General features: G+C 40.5%; 1 protein-coding gene across 1 annotated transcript in view; it reads right to left on the reverse strand.

Annotated features, from left to right (window-relative positions):
• Window positions 1–11,950: 11,950 nt before the first annotated feature.
• Window positions 11,951–23,092, reverse strand: part of LOC128649185 (uncharacterized) — a 166,540-nt gene continuing 155,398 nt past the window's right edge. Inside the window, exons 7-8 of the mRNA XM_053702300.1 lie at window positions 13,343–13,422; window positions 11,951–13,214 (exon numbers count right to left, since the gene is read on the reverse strand). Coding sequence (XP_053558275.1) covers window positions 13,121–13,214; window positions 13,343–13,422 — 174 coding nt within the window. The 3' untranslated portion in view covers window positions 11,951–13,120. The remainder of the gene's footprint in view (window positions 13,215–13,342; window positions 13,423–23,092) is intronic.

The raw sequence follows: 23,092 nt of genomic DNA on the forward strand, positions 1-23,092 counted from the left end.
GGAGGTGGTTAAAGTATGATGTGTTTTAATGATAGGTGCTTGAGTGTATATTGAAGTCCGTTTTTTTCTCAGAGTGCTGTTTTTGCCATGCCAGAGGGAAGTAAGGAGAGTATTGCCTAAGGTTATCATGTTTCTACCTCTGTATATACCTTAATGTGGCTTTTCTGTTAATCGGTCGCAGAGATTCATCTCCTGTCTCCCTTTACAGTTTTCAACTTACTCTCATATATATATATATATATATATATATATATATATATATATATATATATATATATATATATATATATAACAACATTTTAAATTAGGGGGAGATAAAAGGTGAGTTTAAAATCCTCCACTACGCACAAAATATAGAAAAAATAACTCATTGTGTAGTTCATTAACAAATCTAGACAGGCCTAGAGGCTTGTTTTCCCACAGAAAACCTCTGAATTACACTGTTTCCAATGCAGCAAAGGATTCTGGGTAAGATATGCAAATTAAGTACACAATGACACACCTTTTTACTTCAGTCTGCTTTTCAGCAGGTTCCCTTTACGCCAAAGTATCGCTGTTCACACAGCTTATAAACTTAGCTAGGGTTAGTGCAGTGATTCATAACCATCCCAGGACAGACTGTTTCGTGGTTTTTGCCACTCATCAGCTGGGAGAAGGTTAGAATCACTGCTGGGTGAAGTTGATTCCGGGCAGAATACAACAACATTTTAAATTAGGGGGAGATAAAAGGTGAGTTTAAAATCCTCCACTCCGCACAAAATATAGAAAAAATAACTCATTGTGTAGTTCATTAACAAATCTAGACAGGCCTAGAGGCTTGTTTTCCCACAGAAAACCTCTGAATTACACTGTTTCCAATGCAGAAAAGGATTCTGGGTAAGATATGCAAATTAAGTACACAATGACACACCTTTTTACTTCAGTCTGCTTTTCAGCAGGTTCCCTTTACGCCAAAGTATTGCTGTTCACACAGCTTATAAACTTAGCTAGGATTAGTGCGGTGATTCATAACCATCCCAGGACAGACTGTTTCGTGGTTTTTGCCACTCATCAGCTGCGCTTGTTTTTTTCTTTCTAATGTAGCATCTCATTTAAACCCTGCCCCTTATGACGTCATGATTTTGCACCTTTTTTGTCCCGCACGCTTTTTTGCCGTGAATTTCGCACTCTTTTTTCCTTTCAAATAGGAATCCTTAACATCTCTTAGACGCCCTCATTTAGTATAGGGGCTTTATGCTGCAATAAGTTTATAATCTATAAAGCATATTGTGAAATAAAACTCTTGCAGCTTTATTAGAAACCAATTTTCTTCAACAGGATAAATGGATAAATTCTCTTTTAAAACCAAATAAATTTCATAAGATCAGCTGGAGCAGTACTCCATTTATCCTGTTGAAGAAAATTGGTTTCTAATAAAGCTGCAAGAGTTTTATTTCACAATATGCCTTGAGACTCAGCCGGTTTATTTGTAAATAACTTTGATAAAGCTTACCGGGTTGGATTTCGGCATACAGGAGGTCACAACAGAGCCAGGGGCTACGGAAACGTAGTAGGGGATCCCATTGGCTGAACGGCTCGACACGGACCAGAAGTACACGGAACAGAGGCCAATCCTAGTTGTGCAACATCGCAACAGACGCTGAAGGCAGTGTAAAGTCTTTACGGAGAAGCAAGGCCCTTTGAGAGGCAGTGGTAAGCCAATATTCGGATGAAGAGGTTGAAAACACCCTGGTGAGTTGTTACTCTATTCCGTTTCTGAACCGCTACCATACATGCTGTACCCGAAAGACGTGACTGTTGACAAGCTTTGAAATCCTGGTATTTCTGACAATCTACTAATACTTATTTGATGTTGGCACACTATATTCGTCAGTACTGATATTTCTGCATATTTCTGCATACAATTTTTTGGGATCCCCTCCCCATATATCTTGAGCCTTACTTGGAAGAACACCTACACTTGTTGACAGATAAATCTATAAAGCACTCTATATAGTGTTTTTATATACTTATTTTATTCAACAAAGACTTTTCTAATCCTCAAAGTTCTTTTTAAGCAAGAAAGATTTTTTTACAAAAACTGTAATTTGTTTTACTTTATTCTACAAATTTATTTATATGCCATAATGGAACATTCTGCCTTCTTCAGCAACTTTATGTGACTCATGTATTATATATCTATCACGCCCTAATGATATTCCTATGGATAGATGGCGTACCATTAGCAATGAAGAAATTTATTGCTGCTTCAATTGAGAAGGCCCTGACTGATATTCCGCCTTCAAATAAGTATAAGAGATCAGCCCACGTTTTACCTTCATCTAGTAAAGTATTATTATTATTATTATCAGGTATTTGTAGAGCGCCAACAGATTCCGCAGCGCTGTAAACATAGTCGGTGTACAGGATAGCTTTTGTAGAGGTTGGGTGGGTAGAGGTGGGTAAAGTATGTACTGATAAAACTATACTGACATATCTTCTCATGATGATGAATCGTCTGATACTGAGGCTCCCTCATCTGAAGATAAATCTTCTATTTTGTTTAAAATTGAGCATATTCATTCTCTTTCAAAAGAAGTTTTAGTCACTTTAGGAATTGAAGAAGCTAAACCTTCTGAGGATATTCCTTGTAACAAGTTAAATTCCTTTTTTAAGTCTGATATTGATATTCCAGAGATTTTTCCTGTTTCTAATGCAGTCTCTAATATTATATCTAAGGAATGGTCTAAACCTAGTACCTTCTTTTAACCCTTTGTCTAGGTTTAAAAAATTGTATCCTTTACCTGTTACCAATTTGGAGCTATGGGAAACTATCCCTAAAGTAGATGGGGCTATTTCTTCTCTAGCTAAACGTACTAGAAGATAGTACTTCTTTCAAAGATCCTTTAGATAGAAAACTTGAATCTTTTTTGAGAAGAGCTTATTTACATACTGGCTGTGAGGGGTAGTTAACAAGCCGTCTACTTTACCTGCCTTCGCCGGTTCAATACGCCAGCCTAAGCTTGCCTACCATTGCCGCCGCGGACCTGAATACGTTCGCCTAAGTTATCAATAAAGCTGTCAAAAAGCCGCGCACCAAGTACGGGGCGATGAGCAGCGGACTGTGAGAGTTATCACTCATCCGATCTCGCTGCTCTTCGGCTTTTTTACAGCTTTATTGCTAGCCTGTCACTAAACACCCACACTAAACTACACTGTTTTCCCCCTATACCAGCGACCCCGGAGCCCCCCGCAACTAAATAAAGTTAGTAACCCCTAAACCGCCGCTCCTAGACCCCGCCGCAACTCTTATAAATGTATTAACCCCTAAACCGCCACTCCTGGACACCGCCGCCACCTACATTATACCTAGTAACCCCTATCCTGCCCCCCCTATACCGTCGCCCTCTATAATAAAGTTGTTACAAACTGCTGTTTGTAACTGGCCCTTTAAATGGAAAATTGCCCTGCTTCCCTGGATTTTGGAGAAGCCTATTTGCCAGCCTCCTTCCACATGACTATGGCCCCTGGAAGATTGTGCCCCTGAAAACCTATTAACTTTTGTTGGGTGTGTGTAACCCTTTGGGAACCGTCTGGGGACATATTGTGACTTTGGTGAACAATGCCCCCTTTAAGACTATGTCCCCAGACCTGTGAAATGACTTGTCCCTGGCTTTCTCCCACTTGGTTCAGTTTCATTGTGTGCCATTAAGAGTTAAATTTTGTTCAGCTTCAAGAAACCTATTCTAAATACAAGTCTGCTGGGATCTAATTAAGTTTATTGATAAAACATTCCCATTGTCTAATCAGACTTCTAGTAGTGATAAGGTGGACTGCATTGTTTTATTGTGTGTAAAATGTTATCTGCTGAAGTAATGTTGTGGCCTGTCAAAGGGAGTGTCTCTCTATCTAATATCAAATGTGTGATGGGGGATTTTATGCCTCCCCCTGAGAGTGTCCTGTTTGCATGTAACCTCAATAAAAAGGAGGCTGTGTGCTCCAGCACATCAGACCTATTTTTGACCCTCTAACTTGCAGCTTTGACTCATGTTTGTAGGGGACAGCTTATAATCACTACAGGGATTGCTATGTTTTTCATACTCCCTTAGCTACAGGGATTGCTACAGAAGGAAGAGGTTCGCCTACTGGAGCCTGGTCGTAGGTCCAGGGCGCAGAGCAGACGGCGAGATACCAGCCCAGCAGCGGTGGTTCATATAGTCTGCATTACTGATGGTGGCTACGCAGTAGTTATAGTGTCCACGGTGCTGCTGCTCCTTTGGTGAGCGCTAGGAGCATCCTTTTCTACGGTCCAACTTCCAGCCAGCCTGGAGGCAACCGTAACAAAAGTTATTAACCCCTATCCTGCTGATCCCGCACCTCGCCGCAACTAAATAAATAGTTTAACCCCTAAACCACCGCTCCCGGACCCTGCCGCAACCTATATTAAACTTATTAACCCCTAATCTGCCCCCCCCTACACCGTCGCCACCTATAATACATTTATTAACCCCTATCCTGCCCCCCACTACACCGCCGCCACTGTAATAAAATTATTAACCCCTAAACCTAAGTCTAACACTAACCCTAGCACCCCCCTAACTTAAATATTAATTAAATAAATCTAAATAATATTTCTCTTATTAACTAAATTAATCCTATTTCAAACTAAATACTTACCTTTAAAATAAACCCTAATATAGCTACAAAATAAATAATAATTATATTGTAGCTATCTTAGGATTTATTTTTATTTTACAGGTAACTTTCAATTTATTTTAACTAGGTACAATAGCTATTAAATAGTTATTAACTATTTAATAGCTACCTATTAAAATAAAGAGAAATTTACCTGTAAAATAAAAACTAACCTAAGTTACAATTACACCTAACACTACACTATACTTTAATAAACTATTCCTATTTAAAACTAAATACTTACCTGTAAAATAAACCCTAAGATAGCTACAATATAATTAATAATTACATTGTAGCTATTTTAGGATTTATATTTATTTTACAGGCCCTTAAAAGAGCCTTTTGCGGGGCATGCCCCAAAGAAAACAGCTCTTTTGCCTGTAAAAGAAAAATACAACCCCCCCCCCCCAACATTAAAACCCACCACCCACATACCCCTAATCTAACCCAAACCCCCCTTAAAAAAACCTAACACTACCCCCCTGAAGATCATCCTACCTTGAGTCGTCTTCACTCAGCCGAGCCCCCGATGGAACCGAAGAGGAGATCCGGAGCGGCAGAAGTCATCATCCAAGGGGCGCTGAAGAAATCTTCCATCCGATGAAGTCATCATCCAGGCGGCGCTGAAGAATTCTTCCATCCGGGCGATGTCATCTTCCAAGCGGCGTCTTCAATCTTCATCCATCCGGAGCGGAGCGGAGCCATCTTCAGACGAGCCGATGCGGAGCCATCCTCTTCTTCCCGACGACTACCGACGAATGGATATTCCTTTAAGGGACGTCATCCAAGATGGCGTCCCTTCAATTCTGATTGGCTGATAGGATTCGATCAGCCAATCGGAATTAAGGTAGGAAAAATCTGATTGGCTGATTGAATCAGCCAATCAGATTGAAGTTCAATCCGATTGGCTGATCCAATCAGCCAATCAGATTGAGCTTGCATTCTATTGGCTGATCGGATTGAAAACCAGGTATGCTGGGCCGGAAAAGTGCCGAGCATACCTGCTAGTTTTTTGATAACTAGCAAAAGTAGTTAGATTGTGCCGCACTTGTGTGCGGAACATCTGTAGTGACGTAAGAATCGATCTGTGTCAGACTGAGTCCGGCGGATCGAAGCTTACGTCACAAAATTCTACTTTTGCCGGTATCTAGGGCTGAATAACTAAGGCGAATCAGCCTCGCCACAAATACGCTGCAGAATTCCAGCGTATTTGAGGTTGACGGCTTGATAACTACCCCCCTGTGTCCTTAGGACAGCTATATCTATTGCTCATGTAGCTGCCGCCTCTACTTTTTTGCTCTCTAATCTTGCTCAGCAATTTTCTTCAGACCCTGGATGTTGTAATGTTCTACATTTACTACAAGAGGCAAATCTCTTTATTTGTGATGCAGTATTTGACAGTCAGTATTTCTGCCTCAAGACTATAGATCTAAAGGGGAATTCAAGGCTCCAAATCGTTTTCATTCTTTTTGAAACAAAGATCAAAAGCCTCCCCCCCCCTCCTAAAGCCCCTGGCTCTACCTGTAGACCTTCTTCTAATTGGAATAAATCTAAACAATTCAAGAAACCTAATCCTGTTCAGAAAACAGCATGAAGGTGCGGCCCCCAACACAGTTCTTCTGGTATGGGGTAAATTAAAACTTTTCCAGAAAATTTGGTCAGAATCTGTCCAAAATCCCTGGATTTCGAATATTATCTTGCAGGGATATCAAATTGGTTTCAAAATCAAACCCCCAAGGGGACGGTTTTATCTAACTCATGTTCCAAAACACCCGGTAAAAGCTCAGGCTTTTCTAACGTGTCTCAAATCTAGAACTTATGGGAGTAATTGTTCCAGTTCCCGTACAGGGACAAGGAAAATGGTTTTAACTCAAATCTATTTATTGTAACAAAGAAGGAGAATTCCTTCAGCCCAATATTGGATCTGAAAACACTAAACAGAATTATGAGAATTCAAACTTTCAAGATGGAAACTATAAGGACTATTCTGCCTTTTGTTACACCCGGGAGAATGGTCTCTTCACCAGAATGTATTCTTACAAATTGTTCAAATCTGGGGTCTTCCTCAAATAGATTTCATGGCCTTTTGTTTGAACAAGAAACTTCCCAGATCCTCAGGCAGAAATGACGGATGCTCTAGCAGTCCCTTGGTCATTCCAATATGCTTATATATTTCCTCCAATAGTTTTGCTGTCCAGAGTGATTTCAAAAATCAAAATGGAACAATCATCTGTAATTCTGATAGCCCCTGTGTGGCCTCTCAGGATTTGGTATGCAGATCTAGTTCGGATGTCCAGCTACCTGCCATGGCATCTTCCTCTAAGACCCTTTTGTCTCAAGGTCCTTTCTTTCATCCAGATCTAAAATATCTGAACTTAATGGCGTAGAGATTGAATGCCTAGTTCCCAGTCACAGAGGTTTTTCAGACTCTGTAATTAATACTATTATTCAAGCAAGAAAACCTGTATCCATGAAAATGTATTATAAGGTTTGGAAAACTTATATTTCCTGGTGTTCCAATCATAATTTTTCTTGGCATTCATTTAGAAATCCTAGAATTCTTCACTTTCTTCAAGTTGGTTTAGATAAAAAAATGTCTGCCGGTACCTTGAAAGGACAAATATCTGCACTTTCTGTAATGTTTCACCGGAAGATTGCTCATCTTCCAGATATTCACTGTTTTGTTCAGGCTTTGTCCAGAATAAAGCCTGTTATTAAGTCTATTTCTTCTCCATGGAGTCTCAAATTAGTTTTGCAGACTTTACAGGCTCCTCCTTTTAAACCTATGCATTCTTTAGATATTAAACTACTTTCTTAGAAAGTGTTGTTTCTTTTGGCTATCTTTTCTGCTAGAAGAGTTTCTGAATTATCTGCCCTCTCTTGTGAGTCTCCTTGTCTGATTTTTCATCAAGATAAAGCAGTTTTGGGGACTACTTTATCATTTTTGCCAAAGGTTGTTAATTATAACAACATTAACAGGGAAATTGTTGTTCCTTCTTTATGTTCTAATCCTAAGAATGATGCTGAAAAGACTTTACATTCTTTGGATGTTGTCAGAGCTTGAAATATTATGTTGATGCCACTAAAGATTTCCAGTTTATTTGTTATTTATTCTGGTTCAGGAAAGGGTCAGAAAGCTTCTGCTTTTTTCTTAGCCTCTTGGTTAAAACTTCTGATTCACAAAGCTTATTTGGAAATGGGTCAGACTCCACCTCAAAAAATTACAGCTCTTTCTACAAGATCAGTTGCCACATCTTGGGCTTTCAAGAATGAGGCTTCAGTTGATCAAATCTGCAAAGCATCCACTTGGTCTTCTTTGCATACTTTTACCAAATTTTACCATTTTTATGTTTTTGCCTCTTCAGAAGCAGCTTTTGGTAGAAAGGTTCTTCAGGCAGTAGTCACTCTTTAATTTTATTTCCTATAATTTTTTTGAGGTTTTTAGTTATTAAAAGACTTTACTTTTTCAGCGAAAAAAAAGCTGTTTATATTTTATCCCTCCCTTTTTTATTTTGTTACTCGTGGACTTCCAGATCTTGGGTAATATATCCCATGTGTAACAGATTGTGGACTCTCGCCACCTATATGAAAGAAAACATAATTTATGTAAGAACTTACCTGATAAATTAATTTTTTTCATGACGGCAAGAGTCCACGAGGTCCTCTCCCTATTATGTGTTGTTTTTAACAGAGCACATCTTTTTTCCTGTTCCTTTTTTATGGCTTTTTCTTACTCCTTTTTTACACTTCACTTCTTGGCTATACGTTAAACTGAGATATGAGTGAGGTGGGTGGGGTATTTATAGGCTTTGAGGTTTGGGAAACTTTGCCTCCTCCTGGTGGGAATGTATATCCCATGTGTAACAAATCCTACATAAATTATGTTTTTTATTTATTTATTTTTGCATCCACTAACTTATTAGTACTGGTTTGATTGCTTGGAATATAAATTGGAGATAATTGATTCTTTTTGAGATGAGGTTCACAGGTTTAAAAACTGGGATATCTTTTGTTTCTCAGTGAATTTCAGACGAATAGCATTAACATTTACATATTCCATAAAAATGTAACCTTTTATACATCTCCTTCCCAGGACTATAATACAATTTATAAAGCAGCAACATTTTTAATATATGTTTTTATAAAGGTTAATGTTCCTATTATCCCACAAATAGATTCCCAGACTTAGGAGCAAATTTAGTCCAAATAGCTGTACCAGTTTGAAGAAGACATTTCTTCTTAACTCTAAAATAATCAATATTTGGATTTTTTTATTTTTTTGTTTAATGTATGTAGAAATAAGGCTATGGAAGCTAAATTTCTCCAATGTATTAGTGACAGTTATGTACAATGCATTACAATAATTTAGAGATATATTTAATTCTAATTGTAGTATTTGCTTAGTGTCACTTACAAATGAATCGAATGTGCATACAATAGGTTGAAAGAAAAATAATGACATACTGAGACAATGTTACTATTTCATTGCTGATCCTTGATACAATGAGTGTGCCTAATGGATTAGGTTTGCATTTATGGATTCTTGGCATATGTTAGCGTTAGGTAACTGCAAATGTAAGGTGTGCATGATTCAAATAATCCAATATGCTTTGCATTCAATATTCCTCTTTTTGGCATCACTTCTAAGGATTTTGTATTTTCTCAGAAATGTTTCTGTAGCATCTTTACATATAACAGAATCCCCCTCTCTTTTACGCTCTCTCCCCCCCTCTCTTTTGCACTCTCTCCCCCTCTCTTTTGCTCTCTCTCTCCCCCCTCTCTTTTGCTCCCTCTCTCCCGCTTTTTCTCACCCCTCTTTTGTTCTCTCTCCCCCTCTCTTTTACGCTCTCTCCCCCCTCTCTTTTGCATTCTCTCTCTCTTTTGCGCTTTCTCTCTCCCCTCTCTTTTGCGCTCTCTCTCTCTCCCTCTCTTTTGCGCTCTCCCCCCTCTTTTGCTCTGTTTCTCTCCCCTTTTTTTGTTCTCTCTCTCCATCCCTCTCTTTTGCTCTTTTGCTCCATTCCTCTTTTTTGCTCTGTCTCTCTCCCCCCTCTCTTTTGCTCTCTCTCCCCCCCTTTTGCTCTGTCTCTCTCCCCTCTCTCTTTTGCTCTCTCTCCCCCCCTTTTGCTCTGTCTCTCTTTTGCTCTTTCGCTCCATTCCTCTTTTTTGCTCTGTCTCTCTCCCCCCTCTCTTTTGCTCTCTCTCCCCCCTCTCTTTTGCTCTCTCTCTCCATCCGTCTCTTTTGCTCTCTCTCTCCCCCTCTCTTTTACTCTCTCTCCCCCTCTCTATTGCTCTCTCTCCCCCTCTTTTTTGCTCACTCTCCCCCTTTTTTTTCTCTCTCTTCCCTCTATTTTGCTCTTTCCCCTCTCTTTTGCTCTTTCCCCTCTCTTTTGCTCTCTCTTCCCCCCTTTTGTTCTGTCTCTCTCCCCTCTCTTTTGCTCTCTCTCTCTCCCCTCTCTTTTGCTCTCTCTCTCTCCATCCGTCTCTTTTGCTCTCTCTCTCCCCCTCTCTTTTACTCTCTCTCCCCCTCTCTATATTGCTCTCTCTCCCCCCTCTGTATTGCTCTCTCTCCCCCCTCTCTATTGCCCTCTCTCCCGCCTCTCTTTTGCTCACTCTCCCCCTTTTTTTATCTCTCTTCCCTCTATTTTGCTCTTTTCCCTCTCTTTTGCGCTCTCTCCCCCCTCTCTTTTGCTATTTCTCCTCTCTTTTGCTCTCTCTCCATCCCTCTCTTTTGCTCTCTCTCTTCCCCTTTCTATTGCTCTCTCTCCCCCCTCTCTTTTGCTCCCTCTCCACCTCTCTCCCCCTCTCTTCTTTTGCTCTCTCGTTCCCCCTCTCTTTTGCTCTCTCTCTCCCCCTCTCTTTTTCTCTCTCTTCCCTCTCTCTCCCCCTCTCTTTTTCTCTCTCTTCCCTCTATTTTGCTCTTTCCCCTCTTTTTTGTTGCTCTTTCCCCTCTTTTTTGTTGCTCTTTCCCCTCTATTTTGCTCTCTCTCCCCCTCTCTTCTGCTCTTTCTCCTCTCTTCTGCTCTTTCTCCTCTCTGCTGCTCTTCCCCCTCTCTTTAGCTTTTTCCTATCTCTTTTTGTCTCTCCCCCTCTCTATTTCTCTCCCCTCTCTCTCCTCTCTCTCACACCGACCGCGCCCAACCATGCCCCTGACCATGCCCGGTCATGCCCACGCTCCCGCTGGCCACGCCCACTTTTGCCCATCTCCGCAAACAGCATGTCAGGTAAGGCCAGGTGTGTTTGTCCTTGTGCTGTCTCTACTGCGCATGACAGCTTCGGACAAACACACTTGGCCTTTTATATTATAGGATGAGTCTGACAGTCTTTCTGGTTTGTGTCACTACACAATCTAATTGATCTACTTCCTAATTACTATGTTGATGATTTTCTGTAGGGTCTGTATAATTTGTTTACTGATCTTTTCAATTTCATAAAGTAAAAAAAACTTGAAAAAGATGGGAATACAATTTCCCTGAGAGTGGGACAAGTAAGAAGTAAAATAAGGTTTTAAATTCACTTGGATGCAAAAATCCCCCCATAGGGATTTAACATTGTGTAAATGAATATGGTCCAAAATGAAGTGTTACCATAATTATATGCCATTAACTTGCACATTCCCTTAGTCTAATTTGGGTACTGAGATCCTGATCATTTAGTAGCAAAAAAAAACATTTTAATTTAAATGTATAGCCTTGCCTAAGTGTTGTATAATTAGATAGATAGATAAATAAATGTTAATGTAATAGGAACATTGGAGGTTCAAAGTTTAGCACCATACCTAGCGCAGCTTAGAAAACATTTACAGATAGTCGCACTCTCCAAGGGCCTGATTCTCAAAAACTTTCAGGGTAAGAGAGAAATAATTAGCTCATTTTACTGAGCATTATATTGTAAAGCAAGCATCTCTTCTTAACATAAACCATATTGGTAACGAGGTGTACAGTTTGTAAGTAAAAAAATGCATTTAAAGCAATCCCAGAGAGGCCTTGCAATACTGACAACACAACATTGAATCTCACCAGACCAGAGAGCTTTAAAGAATTAGCCTGTAAAGAGCTTTGATTCCAGTTGTAAACTAAGTCAAATGAAAACAAGGTGCTGGGGAGAGAAAAAAAGTCTGCAGGCACACTTATATAAGCAAAGACACAATATTCCTTATCCATCTATATAGAACTGAACCACAATTCCTAATATTAGTAGGGAATGCATGTTTGTGCACAAATGATACTACAGTACACATACGCACTGGTTGATAGTAACAACTCTTTGGTGACAAGCCTGACAAGGAAAATAAGATTTATTTAAATGTAAATGCACTTGTTAAGATGTATACACGTGCACATGATCTGAAGCTTCTCAGAGAACATATCTTTAAAAGTCCACACAACTGTATCTTCATTAAGTATCCATTTAAAAATACAAATAAATAATAAAAAATCAAGTGTAAAAAAAGGCTAGGGATAAAAGGGTGATGAACACTGGTCTGACTGGTTTCAGTCCTAAGACAGTAATCATAGACCATAATTCCTTGCACTAAGGGCCCGATTCTCAAAAACTCACCAGCATGGAGAGAAATCATCAGCTTATTTTACTGAGCAATTATAAAGTAAGTGTCTCTCCTTAAGATAAGGCATATTAGTGACCCCCCCCTTAATGCAATACACAGTTCCTAATTGTCTTTTCTATAATTCCCATATATGTAACACCATCCAGCTGCAGCAACGTCTTTCTTCCTCCAAAACAAATAAAGTCCCAAGATGTCTATCAGACAATAAGAAGGTGCAGCATTGTGCAATCAAAAAATATACCAATGTATAAAAGAAAGTGTAAATTTCACCTGTCTTATGTTTACATGGGTTAGATTTGTTAACAAAACTGAAAGGTTTTGGCTTACTCACTACCCTGGAATTTGGGAGTAGTTAGTGTGCTTTTTCAAGCCTACTTAGAAGGTAGGACAACAAAACACAAGAAACCATGCTTGATGCTTTGACCTCTGATAAGAAGGGTGGTCTTGGTTTACATAACAACATGGAATCCTCTGAAAAGTCCTCATCTTTTTCATAAATAAAACTCAGCAACTGTGTGTGTTCATTGCACAATCCCATATGTCTCAACTTTATGTAAACATAGACTCTATTAGCATAAATTGCACTTTGCTGGAGTAAACTGCGATCAGTGAGTTTTCATCTTCAGGATGTGCACCACAGCTTCTAGCACCAGACAATCATTTGCATTAAACCCAGTGCCCTGATTATTCTGAAGAAGACTCACTTTTAAAAAGTTATATCTTGATCCGAACCTCTTGGGGCTACGTACCATAGCTAATGTAAACAAGTAATGTAAATAAATAATCTGCACTAAACATTCACCAATAATACTATTCCTGCCATTTATATGAGTTTGCCTGCCTACCGCAAGCCAAAACAGTCCTCACTGTCATTCTCAAAACTCATTCCAGTTTCTTTCTCTTCACTGGAACTATGTTGTAAGGCTCTAGGTTGCTGAGATACTGTCGCGCCCATCGTGTTAATTCATCTGGACACCTGCATGATTAAAATAATAATAATAATTTAATTTTCTTAATGAAATTGTGTTTATTCTGTTCCAAAGTACTGCTAGAATACTTCACCCAGCATGGGAAGATCAGTTTAACACAAGAATTAGTCCGCACCTCATATTGTTTACAGCATCAATCATCTCATTGCTCGGGGGAAGATACTCATAACTGAACCTTGAGCCATCAAAATGAAACTGTAAAAAGTTAAAGAGACAAACACAAATATTAAAAACAGAAAAATTAGTTAAAGGGCCATGATACTTAAATGTTGAAACACTAGAAAATGATGCAGCATAGCTGTAAGAAGCTGACTAGAAAATATCACCTGAACATCTCTATGTAAAAAAGGAAGATATTTTACCTCAAAATGTCCTAAGTATTCAAACCCCATTGCAAAGGACTTTAAGCAGCAAATCAGTATGTTTGTCCCGGGACAGCCGAAGGAGTGAGCTTCGTGAACACTCATTTTATTTCCCTATTCAGTTTAAGGAAGTTTACTATGAAATCTCATGAGATCAGTAAAAGAGTTCATGACCTCAGTACTGCTGATGCTGATTGGTTGCTGTTTATTTCTTCTTCTTTTTTATTGAGTTTCAAAAACTTTTATTAGTGCAAATATAGTAATCTGATATAAAAAAAATCAGTATCAACAAAAACATATGGGGTGCACAGGCCCCTAAAGACATAAGAATATGAACATTCAAAGACGTATACAATATCATCTCCATCATATACTACTATAATAGCTGATAGTATTTGGAAGTGGGTATGAAAAGGAATGGGAAGGAAATAGGAGGGAGTGGGGTGGGGGAAGAGAGGGTGAAAGAAAAATCAATCTCATGATCGATGTTTGAGGTCAGGTTAAAGTCGACCGTTAAGGTTGAATCTTGACATTAGGTGTCCAGGTAGTGTTATATCGTAAGCCCCAGTCTGCCCAAATAAGTTCAGAGAGATCCGCTTTGTTAATAGTGTAGACTATATTTTTCTCCATTGTGGATATGTATGCCATTGTATTTATTATCATGGGCCAACTTGGAGGGGTAGTACATTTCCAGGCTTTGGCTATTGCTGTTTTGGTGGCCGTTAAGAGGTATACACATAGGTAAGCCTGGTGTTTGGGCAGAGTATGTAAGCCAATGTGAAGAAGAGCATTGGATGGAGATTTAGGTAATGTAATGCCTATGTCAGATAAAGCCCGGAAACAAGTGCTCCATAAAGGGATCAATTTAGGGCAGTCCCACCATATGTGCAACGTGTCTCCTGTTCGCCCACAATTACGCCAGCATAGGGATGAAGTAGTTTCATACATTTTATTAAGTCTTGTAGGTATATAGTACCAGTGTGTTAACAGCTTATAAAGTGTTTCAAAAAGCGTGACACAGTGTAAAGCCTTTCTGGTGATGGTGTCTTGCCATATTTGCGGGGAGATAGTGGAGTTTAAATATGATTCCCATTTTAGTAGATGAGGTAGTTTATGTTCACTGTCCGAGTTACCTATTAGAGAGTAATGTAAAGATAGAGGTCTGCATAGCCTATTACCCTGTTTCCAAATGGTTTCCCATAATGTGCGGGGGCGGTTCGATTCGGGCTTGAAACCTCAACTAGTCATAAACCTCCTCAGTCTGGTATATTCAAATTTCATAAATTGAGGTAATAATGTGTCGGTGTTCAGTTCTTCTAGTGTGAGAAAGCGAGGGGTTGAGGTGGAGGACCATAGGTCGGAAACCGCCTGTACTCCTATTTGCAACCATCTCTGTGGGTGAGAGTCGGGTAGACCTAGAAGAAGGCCAGTAAGAGATGTGATCGGTGAGGGATGTGGGGCAATATGAGGGTAGTGTCTAATCTTGTCCCACATCGCGAGACATTCCTGTATGACAGGATTTGTGATATGTTGGGTTCGGCATACATGGGGGGATCCAGATTAAGTCTGGTAGGTTTATATGGCGTGAAAGCGATGCTTGTTCTATGACTTTCCATTTGCTAAGTGATTGTGTTGCCCCCCCATTGTGCAATATGTGTTAGCATTGCTCCTTCGTAGTAGCGAAAGATAGAGGGGGAGGCTATCACCCCACCCCACCCCCGATGTAGGGGGCTCTGCAGAATTTTTTGTGCCATTCTTGGGGTTTTTATGTTGCCAAATATATTTTGTGAACTCACTCTGGAACTGATGTAGTAGGTGGCTAGGGACTCTCATTGGGAGATACCTAAAAAGGTATGTAATTTTTGGTAAGAATGACATTTTGAGGACTGTTAGCCTACCTATCCATGAGATGTAAGTGTAATCCCACCTGTCTTTCAGTGTATGTAATTCAGATAGCAGAGGTAAATAGTTATCTTTTATCATCTGTGGTATTTTAGTTGATATTTTAACTCCTAGATGTGAGATAAAGTTGTCTGTGCAATTAACATTATATTGAGACCTGAGAATTTCTATTTCATCCTAGGGTAGACCCCATGTGAAGATTTCTGTTTTGTCTAAATTTAATTTATAAAGGGACATGTGACCAAAAGTTTCAAGGTCTTCCTTTAGTCTGGGGAATAAGGATAATGGATTCGAAGAGAAGATTGTAACGTCATTGGCAAATAGTGCTATCTTGTGATTTGTGCCATGCAAAGTAACTCCATCTATCCTTTTATCTGACCTAATTTGTTCCGCAAGGGGTTCAATCGCCAGGGCAAATAGCAACGGCGAAAGGGGACATCCCTGTCTAGTGCCATTAGAAATCAAGAAGGGGAGTGAGTGGAATCCTAATCCTTTAACCGTTGCTGTGGGGGTAGAGTATAGTGCTTGAATAGCTTTTAAGGTGTTTTCCGGGAAGCCGAAGGCCCCAAGAACCTCCCACAAATAACTCCATCGAACGCGATCGAAAGCTTTCTCTGCATCAAGAGATATGACAGAGAATGGCCTATTCAATCTGGCAGATTCAGTACAGATGTCAAGCAAGCGCCTGGTATTATCAGGTCCTTCACGGTTAGGTATGAAGCCTACTTGGTCCAGGTCAATAAGGTGGGGGAGCAATAAAGATATACGGTTAGCTAGTAATTTGGCATAGATTTTGACATCCAAATTGATCAATGATATTGGCCTATAACTAGAGGAAAGGGATGGGTCTTTTCTTCTACAAGATACAATGAGTCCACGGATTTCATCCTTACTTGTGGGATATTATCCTCCTGCTAACAGGAAGTGGCAAAGAGCACCACAGCAGAGCTGTATATATAGCTCCTCCCTTCCCTCCACCCCCAGTCATTCTCTTTGCCTGTGTTATACTAGGAAGAGGTAAAGTGAGGTGTTAGTTTTAGTTTCTACAATCAAGAAGTTTTTTTATTTTAAATGGTACCGGTGAGTACTATTTTCCTCAGGGGGATATGGAAGAAGATTTCTGCCCTGAGGTTGATGATCTTAGCAGATGTAACTAAGATCCATGTTGGATCCCACAGAGCTTCTGAAGGTAATACAAGAGACATCTTCAGTGTGGAGAATGGTTTCATGCTACAAGCAGCATTGAGGTATGTGCAGCCCTTTATTTCTGAGGAGACTTGGTATATCAGAACTGGCTGACATTTATTTCCCTGCAAGGGAAGGGGTAAGCAGTAGACCTGTAAAACAAAGGGGTATTACTGAGAAATCTATGCTTAACTTATTTTATTGACATATTGGGCCAAGCATTATAATGGGCTTAACAGCATTATAAAGAGACACTGGGAGAGAGGCAGGAATATGCTTAACGGTTTTTATTGGAAAATACAGGTTTTGCATATAAACAGTTTGGCCGTATTTTGAGTGTATTTAGGGGTAAATTATATCCACATGGCTTATACTCTAAACCGCTTCACCATGCGGTTGTTCAGGCCTATACGATCATCGGACATGATGGGTGGGGCTTATTTTCGCGCACTCAGACGTGCACTTCACTCTGGCTGAGAAGGCAGCAGGCATTAGCTCCGGTTGAGCCTAGACTGGTGTTCTATTATCCGGATCTTTGTCAAGTCATTTTGAAGTACCCTGGGGGCAGGTAGGCGCCATAGCAGAGCTGTGGCGAGGTGCAGGGGTTATATTTTTCAGATTTAACATATTTGTGACTATAAATGCCTTGTAGAGGTTAATTCTTCCTTTACTCTTGGGGTGTGCAATAATTTTTGGAGCCATTGATTAGGTGTAGTTAATTTTAAATAGTAAATCAATAAATAAAGTGTTTACCGACTATTGTGGTTATTACTAGTCAGTTCAACATGTCTGACATTGAGGAATCTCATTGTTCTATGTGTTTAGAAGCCATTGTGGAACCCCCTCTTACATTGTGTACATCTTGTACTGAAAGGGCCTTACATTGTAAAAATCATATTTTAGGTCAAGAAAGTGTGCCTAATGATGATACTCAATCTGAAGAGAACCAGGATATGCCATCCAATTCTCCCCAAGTGTCGCAACCTTTAACACCCACACAAGTGACGCCAAGTACCTCTAGTGCATCGCTTTTACTCTGCAGGAGATGGATGCAGTTATGTCAACTACCCTTACAGGGTAAACGCAGTAGGTCAGGGATTAATGTGAATACTGAATCCTCTGATGCTTTATTGGCTATTTCCGATGTACCCTCACAGTGCTCTGAGTTGGGGGTCAGGGAATTGCTGTCTGAGGGAGAACTTTCAGACTCAGGAAATGTGTTACCTCAGACAGATTTGGACATCATGTCCTTTAAATTTAAGCTTGAACACCTCCGCTTGTTACTTCGGTAGGTTTAAGCGACTCTGGATGATTGTGACCCTATTGTGATACCACCAGAGAAATTGTGTAAGATGGACAAATATTTAGAGGTACCTACTTACACTGATGTTTTTCCGGTTCCTAAAAGAATTTCGGAAATTGTAAAAAAGGAATGGGATAGACCAGGCATACCATTCTCTCCCCCTCCTAATTTTAAGAAAATGTTTCCCATATCAGACACCATTCGGCAAACAGTCGCTAAGGTGGAGGGAGCTATATCTACCCTGGCTAAGCATACAACTATACCTATTAAGGACAGTTGTGCTTTCAAAGACCCTATGGATAAAACGTTAGAGGGTCTTCTAAAGAAATTATTCATCAGGGTTTTCTTTTACAACCTACTGCTTGCATTGTTCCAGTTGCAACTGCAGCAGCTTTTTGGTTTGATGCTCTAGAAGAGTCTCTGAAGGTTGAGAATCCATTAGATGACATTTTGGATAGAATTAAGGTTCTCAAGCTAGCTAATTCTTTTATTACAGATGCCGCTTTTCAGATTGCTAAATTAGCGTCGAAAAATGCAGGATTTGCGATTTTAGCGCGTAGAGCGTTATGGCTCAAATCTTGGTCTGCTGATGTGTCATCAAAATCTAAGCTTTTAGCTATTCCTTTTAAGGGTAAGACCCTATTCAGACCTGATTTGAAGGAAATTATTTCTGACATTACTGGAGGTAAAGGCCATGCCCTACCTCAGGATAAGTCGATTAAGATGAGGGGTAAACAAAATAATTTTCGTTCCTTTCGAAACTTTAAAGGAGGACCCTCTGCTTCCTCTTCCTCTACGAAGCAGGAAGGGAATTTTGTTCAATCCAAGTCAGTCTGGAGACCCAACCAGGCTTGGAATAAAGGTAAACAATCCAAGAAGCACGCTGATGCTACAAAGACAGCATGAAGGGGTGGCCCCCGATCCTGGACCGGATCTAGTAGGGGGCAGACTTTCTTTCTTTGCTCAGGCTTGGGCAAGAGATGTTCAGGACCCCTGGGCACTGGAAATCGTGACCCACGGGTATCAACTAGAATTCAAGGATTTTCCCCCAAGAGGGAGGTTTCATCTTTCACGATAGTCTGTAGACCAGATAAAAAGAGAGGCGTTCTTACGCTGTGTAAAAGACCTCTCTACCATGGGAGTAATTTGTCCCGTTCCAGAACTGGAACTCGAGCAGGGGTTTTACTCAAATCTTTTCATGGTTCCCAAAAAAGAGGGAACTTTGAGACCCATTTTAGATCTCAAGTGTCTAAACAAGTTTCTCGGAGTTCCATCATTCAAGATGGAGACTATACGAAAAATATTACCTATGATCCAGGAGGGTCAATATATGACTACCGTGGATTTGAGGATGCATACCTTCATATTCCTATTCACAAGGATCATCATCATCAGTTCCTAAGGTTTGCCTTTCTGGTCAAACATTATCAGTTCGTGGCTCTTCCTTTCGGGTTGGCCACGGCACCCAGGATCTTCACAAAGGTTCTAGGGTCCCTTCTGGTGGTTATCAGACCGCGGGGCATAGCAGTGGTGCCTTATCTGGACGATATTCTGATCCAGGCGTCAACTTATCAGCTGGCAAAATCTCACACGGACATAGTGTTGTCTTTTCTGAGAACTCACGGCTGGAAGGTGAACATAGAAAAGAGTTCACTAGTAGACATGAAAATATTTCTGACAGAGGTCAGAAAATCAAAGATTCTAAATACTTGCCGAGCACTTCAGTCCATTCCTCGACCATCAGTGGCTCAGTGTATGGAGGTAATTGGATTAATGGTAGCGGCAATGGGCATCATTCCGTTTGCTCGCTTTCATCTCAGACCACTGCAGCTGTGCATGCTCGGACAGTGGAATGGGGACTATGCGAATTTATCTCCTCAGATAAATCTGGATCAAGAGACCAGAGACTCTCTTCTTTGGTGGTTGTCGCCAGATCATCTGTCCCAGGGGACTTGTTTCCGCAGACCCTCGTGGGTGATTGTGACAATGGACGCCAGCCTACTGGGTTGGGGTGCAGTCTGGAATTCCCTGAAGACTCAGCGTGTTTGGACTCAGGTGGAGTCTCTACTTCCAATCAATATCCTGGAACTGAGAGCCATATTCAATGCGCTTCAGGTGTGGCCTCAGTTGGCTTCGGCCAAATTCATCAGATTCCAGTCGGACAATATCACGACTGTGGCGTATATCAATCATCAGGGGGGAACAAGGAGTTCCTTAGCGATGATAGAAGTATCAAAGATAATCCGATGGAGGGAGGCCCACTCTTGCTATCTATCAGCGATCTAAATCCCAGGAGTAGAGAACTGGGAAGCGGATTTTCTAAGTCATCAGACTTTTCATCCGGGGGAGTGGGAACTCCACCCAGAGGTGTTTGCCTCATTGACTCGTCAATGGGGCAGACCGGAATTAGACCTGATGGCATCTCGTCAGAATGCCAAGCTTCCACGTTACGGATCCAGGTCGAGGGATCCTCAGGTCAAACTGATAGATGCCTTGGCAGTACCTTGGTCGTTCAGCCTAACTTATGTGTTTCCACCATTTTCCTCTCCTTCCACGCATGATTGCTCGGATCAAACAGGAGAGAGCTTCAGTAATCCTAATAGCGCCTGCGTGGCCATGCAGGACTTGGTATGCGGATCTAGTGGACATGTCCTCTCTGCCACCATGGAAACTTCCTTTGAGACAGGACCTGCTCATTCAAGGTCCTTTCCTGCATCCAAATCTACATTCTCTGCAGCTGACTGCTTGGAGATTGAATGCTTAATTTTATCTAAGCGAGGATTCTCTGATTCGGTCATCGATTCTTTGATACAGGCTCAAAAGCCTGTCACTAGAAAAATCTATCATAAGATATGGCGTAAATATCTTTATTGGTGTGAATCCAAGGGTTACTCGTGGAGTAAAGTTAGGATTCCCAGGATTCTGTCTTTTCTCCAAGAAGGATTGGAGAAAGGGTGATCAGCAAGTTCTTTAAAGGGACAAATTTCTGCTTTGTCAATTTTGCTTCACAAACGTTTGGCAGATGTGCCAGATGTTCAGTCCTTTTTGTTAGGCTCTAACTGTATTTAGACCAATTACTCCTCCCTGGAGTTTGAATTTAGTTTTGCGAATTCTTCAAGGGGTCCCGTTTGAACCCATGCATTCCATAGATATTAAATTATCTTGGAAAGTTTTGTTTTTAGTTGCTATTTCTTGTGCTCGAAGAGTTTCTGAGCTTTCAGCGTTACAATGTGATTCGCCTTATTTTATATTTCATTCTGATAAGGTGGTTTTACGTACCAAACCTGGATTTCTTCCGAAAGTTGTTTCAAACAAGAATATTAATCAGGAAATTGTTGTTCCTTCCTTGTGTCCTAATCCTTCTTTTAAGAAGGAGCGTCTATTACATAACCTGGACGTGGTCAGTGCCTTGAAGTTTTACTTACAGGCGACTAAGGATTTCCGTCAATCATCTTCATTATTCATTGTTTATTCTGGAAAGCGTAGGGGTCAGAAAGCTACAGCTACCTCTCTTTCTTTTTGGCTGAGGAGTATCATCCGCCTGGCATATGAGACTGCTGGACAGCAGCCTCCTGAAAGAATTATGGCTCATTCTACTAGGGCTGTGGCTTCCACATGGGCCTTTAAAAACTATGCTTCTGTTGAACAGATTTGTAAGGCTGTGACTTGGTCGTCCCTTCATACTTTTTCCAAATTTTCCAAATTTGATACTTTTGCTTCTTCTGAGGCTGTTTTTGGGAGAAAAGTTCTTCAAGCAGTGGTGCCTTCCGTTTAGGTCTCTGTCTTGTCCCTCCCTTTCATCTGTGTCCTGTAGCTTTGGTATTGTATCCCACAAGTAAGGATGAAATCCGTGGACTCGTCGTATCTTGTAGAAGAAAAGGAAATTTATGCTTGCCTGATAAATTGATTTCTTCTACGATACGACAAGTCCACGGCCCTCCCTGTCATTTTAAGACAGATTATATTTTATTTTTTACAACTTCAGTCACCTCTGCACCTTTTAGCTTTTCCTTTCTCTTCCTAAAACCTTCAGTCGAATGACTGGGGGTGGAGGGAAGGGAGGAGCTATATATACAGCTCTGCTGTGGTGCTCTTTGCCACTTCCTGTTAGCAGGAGGATAATATCCCACAAGTAAGGATGAAATCCGTGGACTCGTCGTATCGTAGAAGAAATCAATTTATCAGGTAAGCATAAATTTCCTTTTTGGGGTTTTGGGATAGTTATTATTGTGGCTTCTAGGAACTCCCTGGCGAACTTTCCTTCCTCCTTGGCCTGGTTAAAGAATTTTAAGAGTAAAGGTGCAAATTCATTAATATAGGTTTTATAGTAGTTTGCTGAATATCTGTCTGGGCCAAGGGCTTTAAAGGTTTTCAGATGTTTGATAACATTTTTAATATCTTTTATTGTAAAAGGGGCTGTAAGGGCTTCGCAATGCTCATCTAAAAGAGTCGGGAGTTTCAGATGGTCTAGAAACTTATGAATTTCTGGGATAGTGGCTAGTGAATGATCTAATGTCCTTTCTAAATTGTATAATCTTGAGTAGAATTTCTCGAAGCACGATCCTATCTGTGAGGGTAGTCTGTAGGTCTGATTCCCGAATTGAATGTGATGGATTCTAGATGTGCTTGTCCTACTTTTAAGTTTATTAGCTAAGAGAGAGTCTGCTTTATTACTTTTGCAGTAGAAAAGCTGTTTTAGTTTAAGGAGGTTAGTTTGGGTGGGTTTTAGTTCTAGTTGGCCTATGTGGTTTCTAAGCTCTTTAATTTGTGCTGTGATGGTATCTAAGGGTGTGGATCTATTAATAATCTCCAGTCGCCGGAGTTCAATATGGGAACAGGAAAGGGATAGCCCTGAAAGTTTTTTAAGTAAGCTTGTCTCTTTATGAAAGACCTCTGAAAGTGGCGTTAGCCGCACCCCAGAGTGTGTCATCTCGGACCTGTTTATTATAATTTATTTGGGTGTAGGAGATGATATCTTTCCTAAGTTCCTCTTTAAAAGGTACATCCAGGGAGTTTGACTGAGCTCAAAGATGGACGTGTGAGCTCTGAGCTCTGAGCTGGAATCCCTAACAAAGTCAGCATTTCAGCTTATAAAAAAAAGAATATTTAATAT

Source organism: Bombina bombina, chromosome 2 (genome assembly GCF_027579735.1).
Source record: "Bombina bombina isolate aBomBom1 chromosome 2, aBomBom1.pri, whole genome shotgun sequence".
Classification (NCBI taxonomy): domain Eukaryota; kingdom Metazoa; phylum Chordata; class Amphibia; order Anura; family Bombinatoridae; genus Bombina; species Bombina bombina.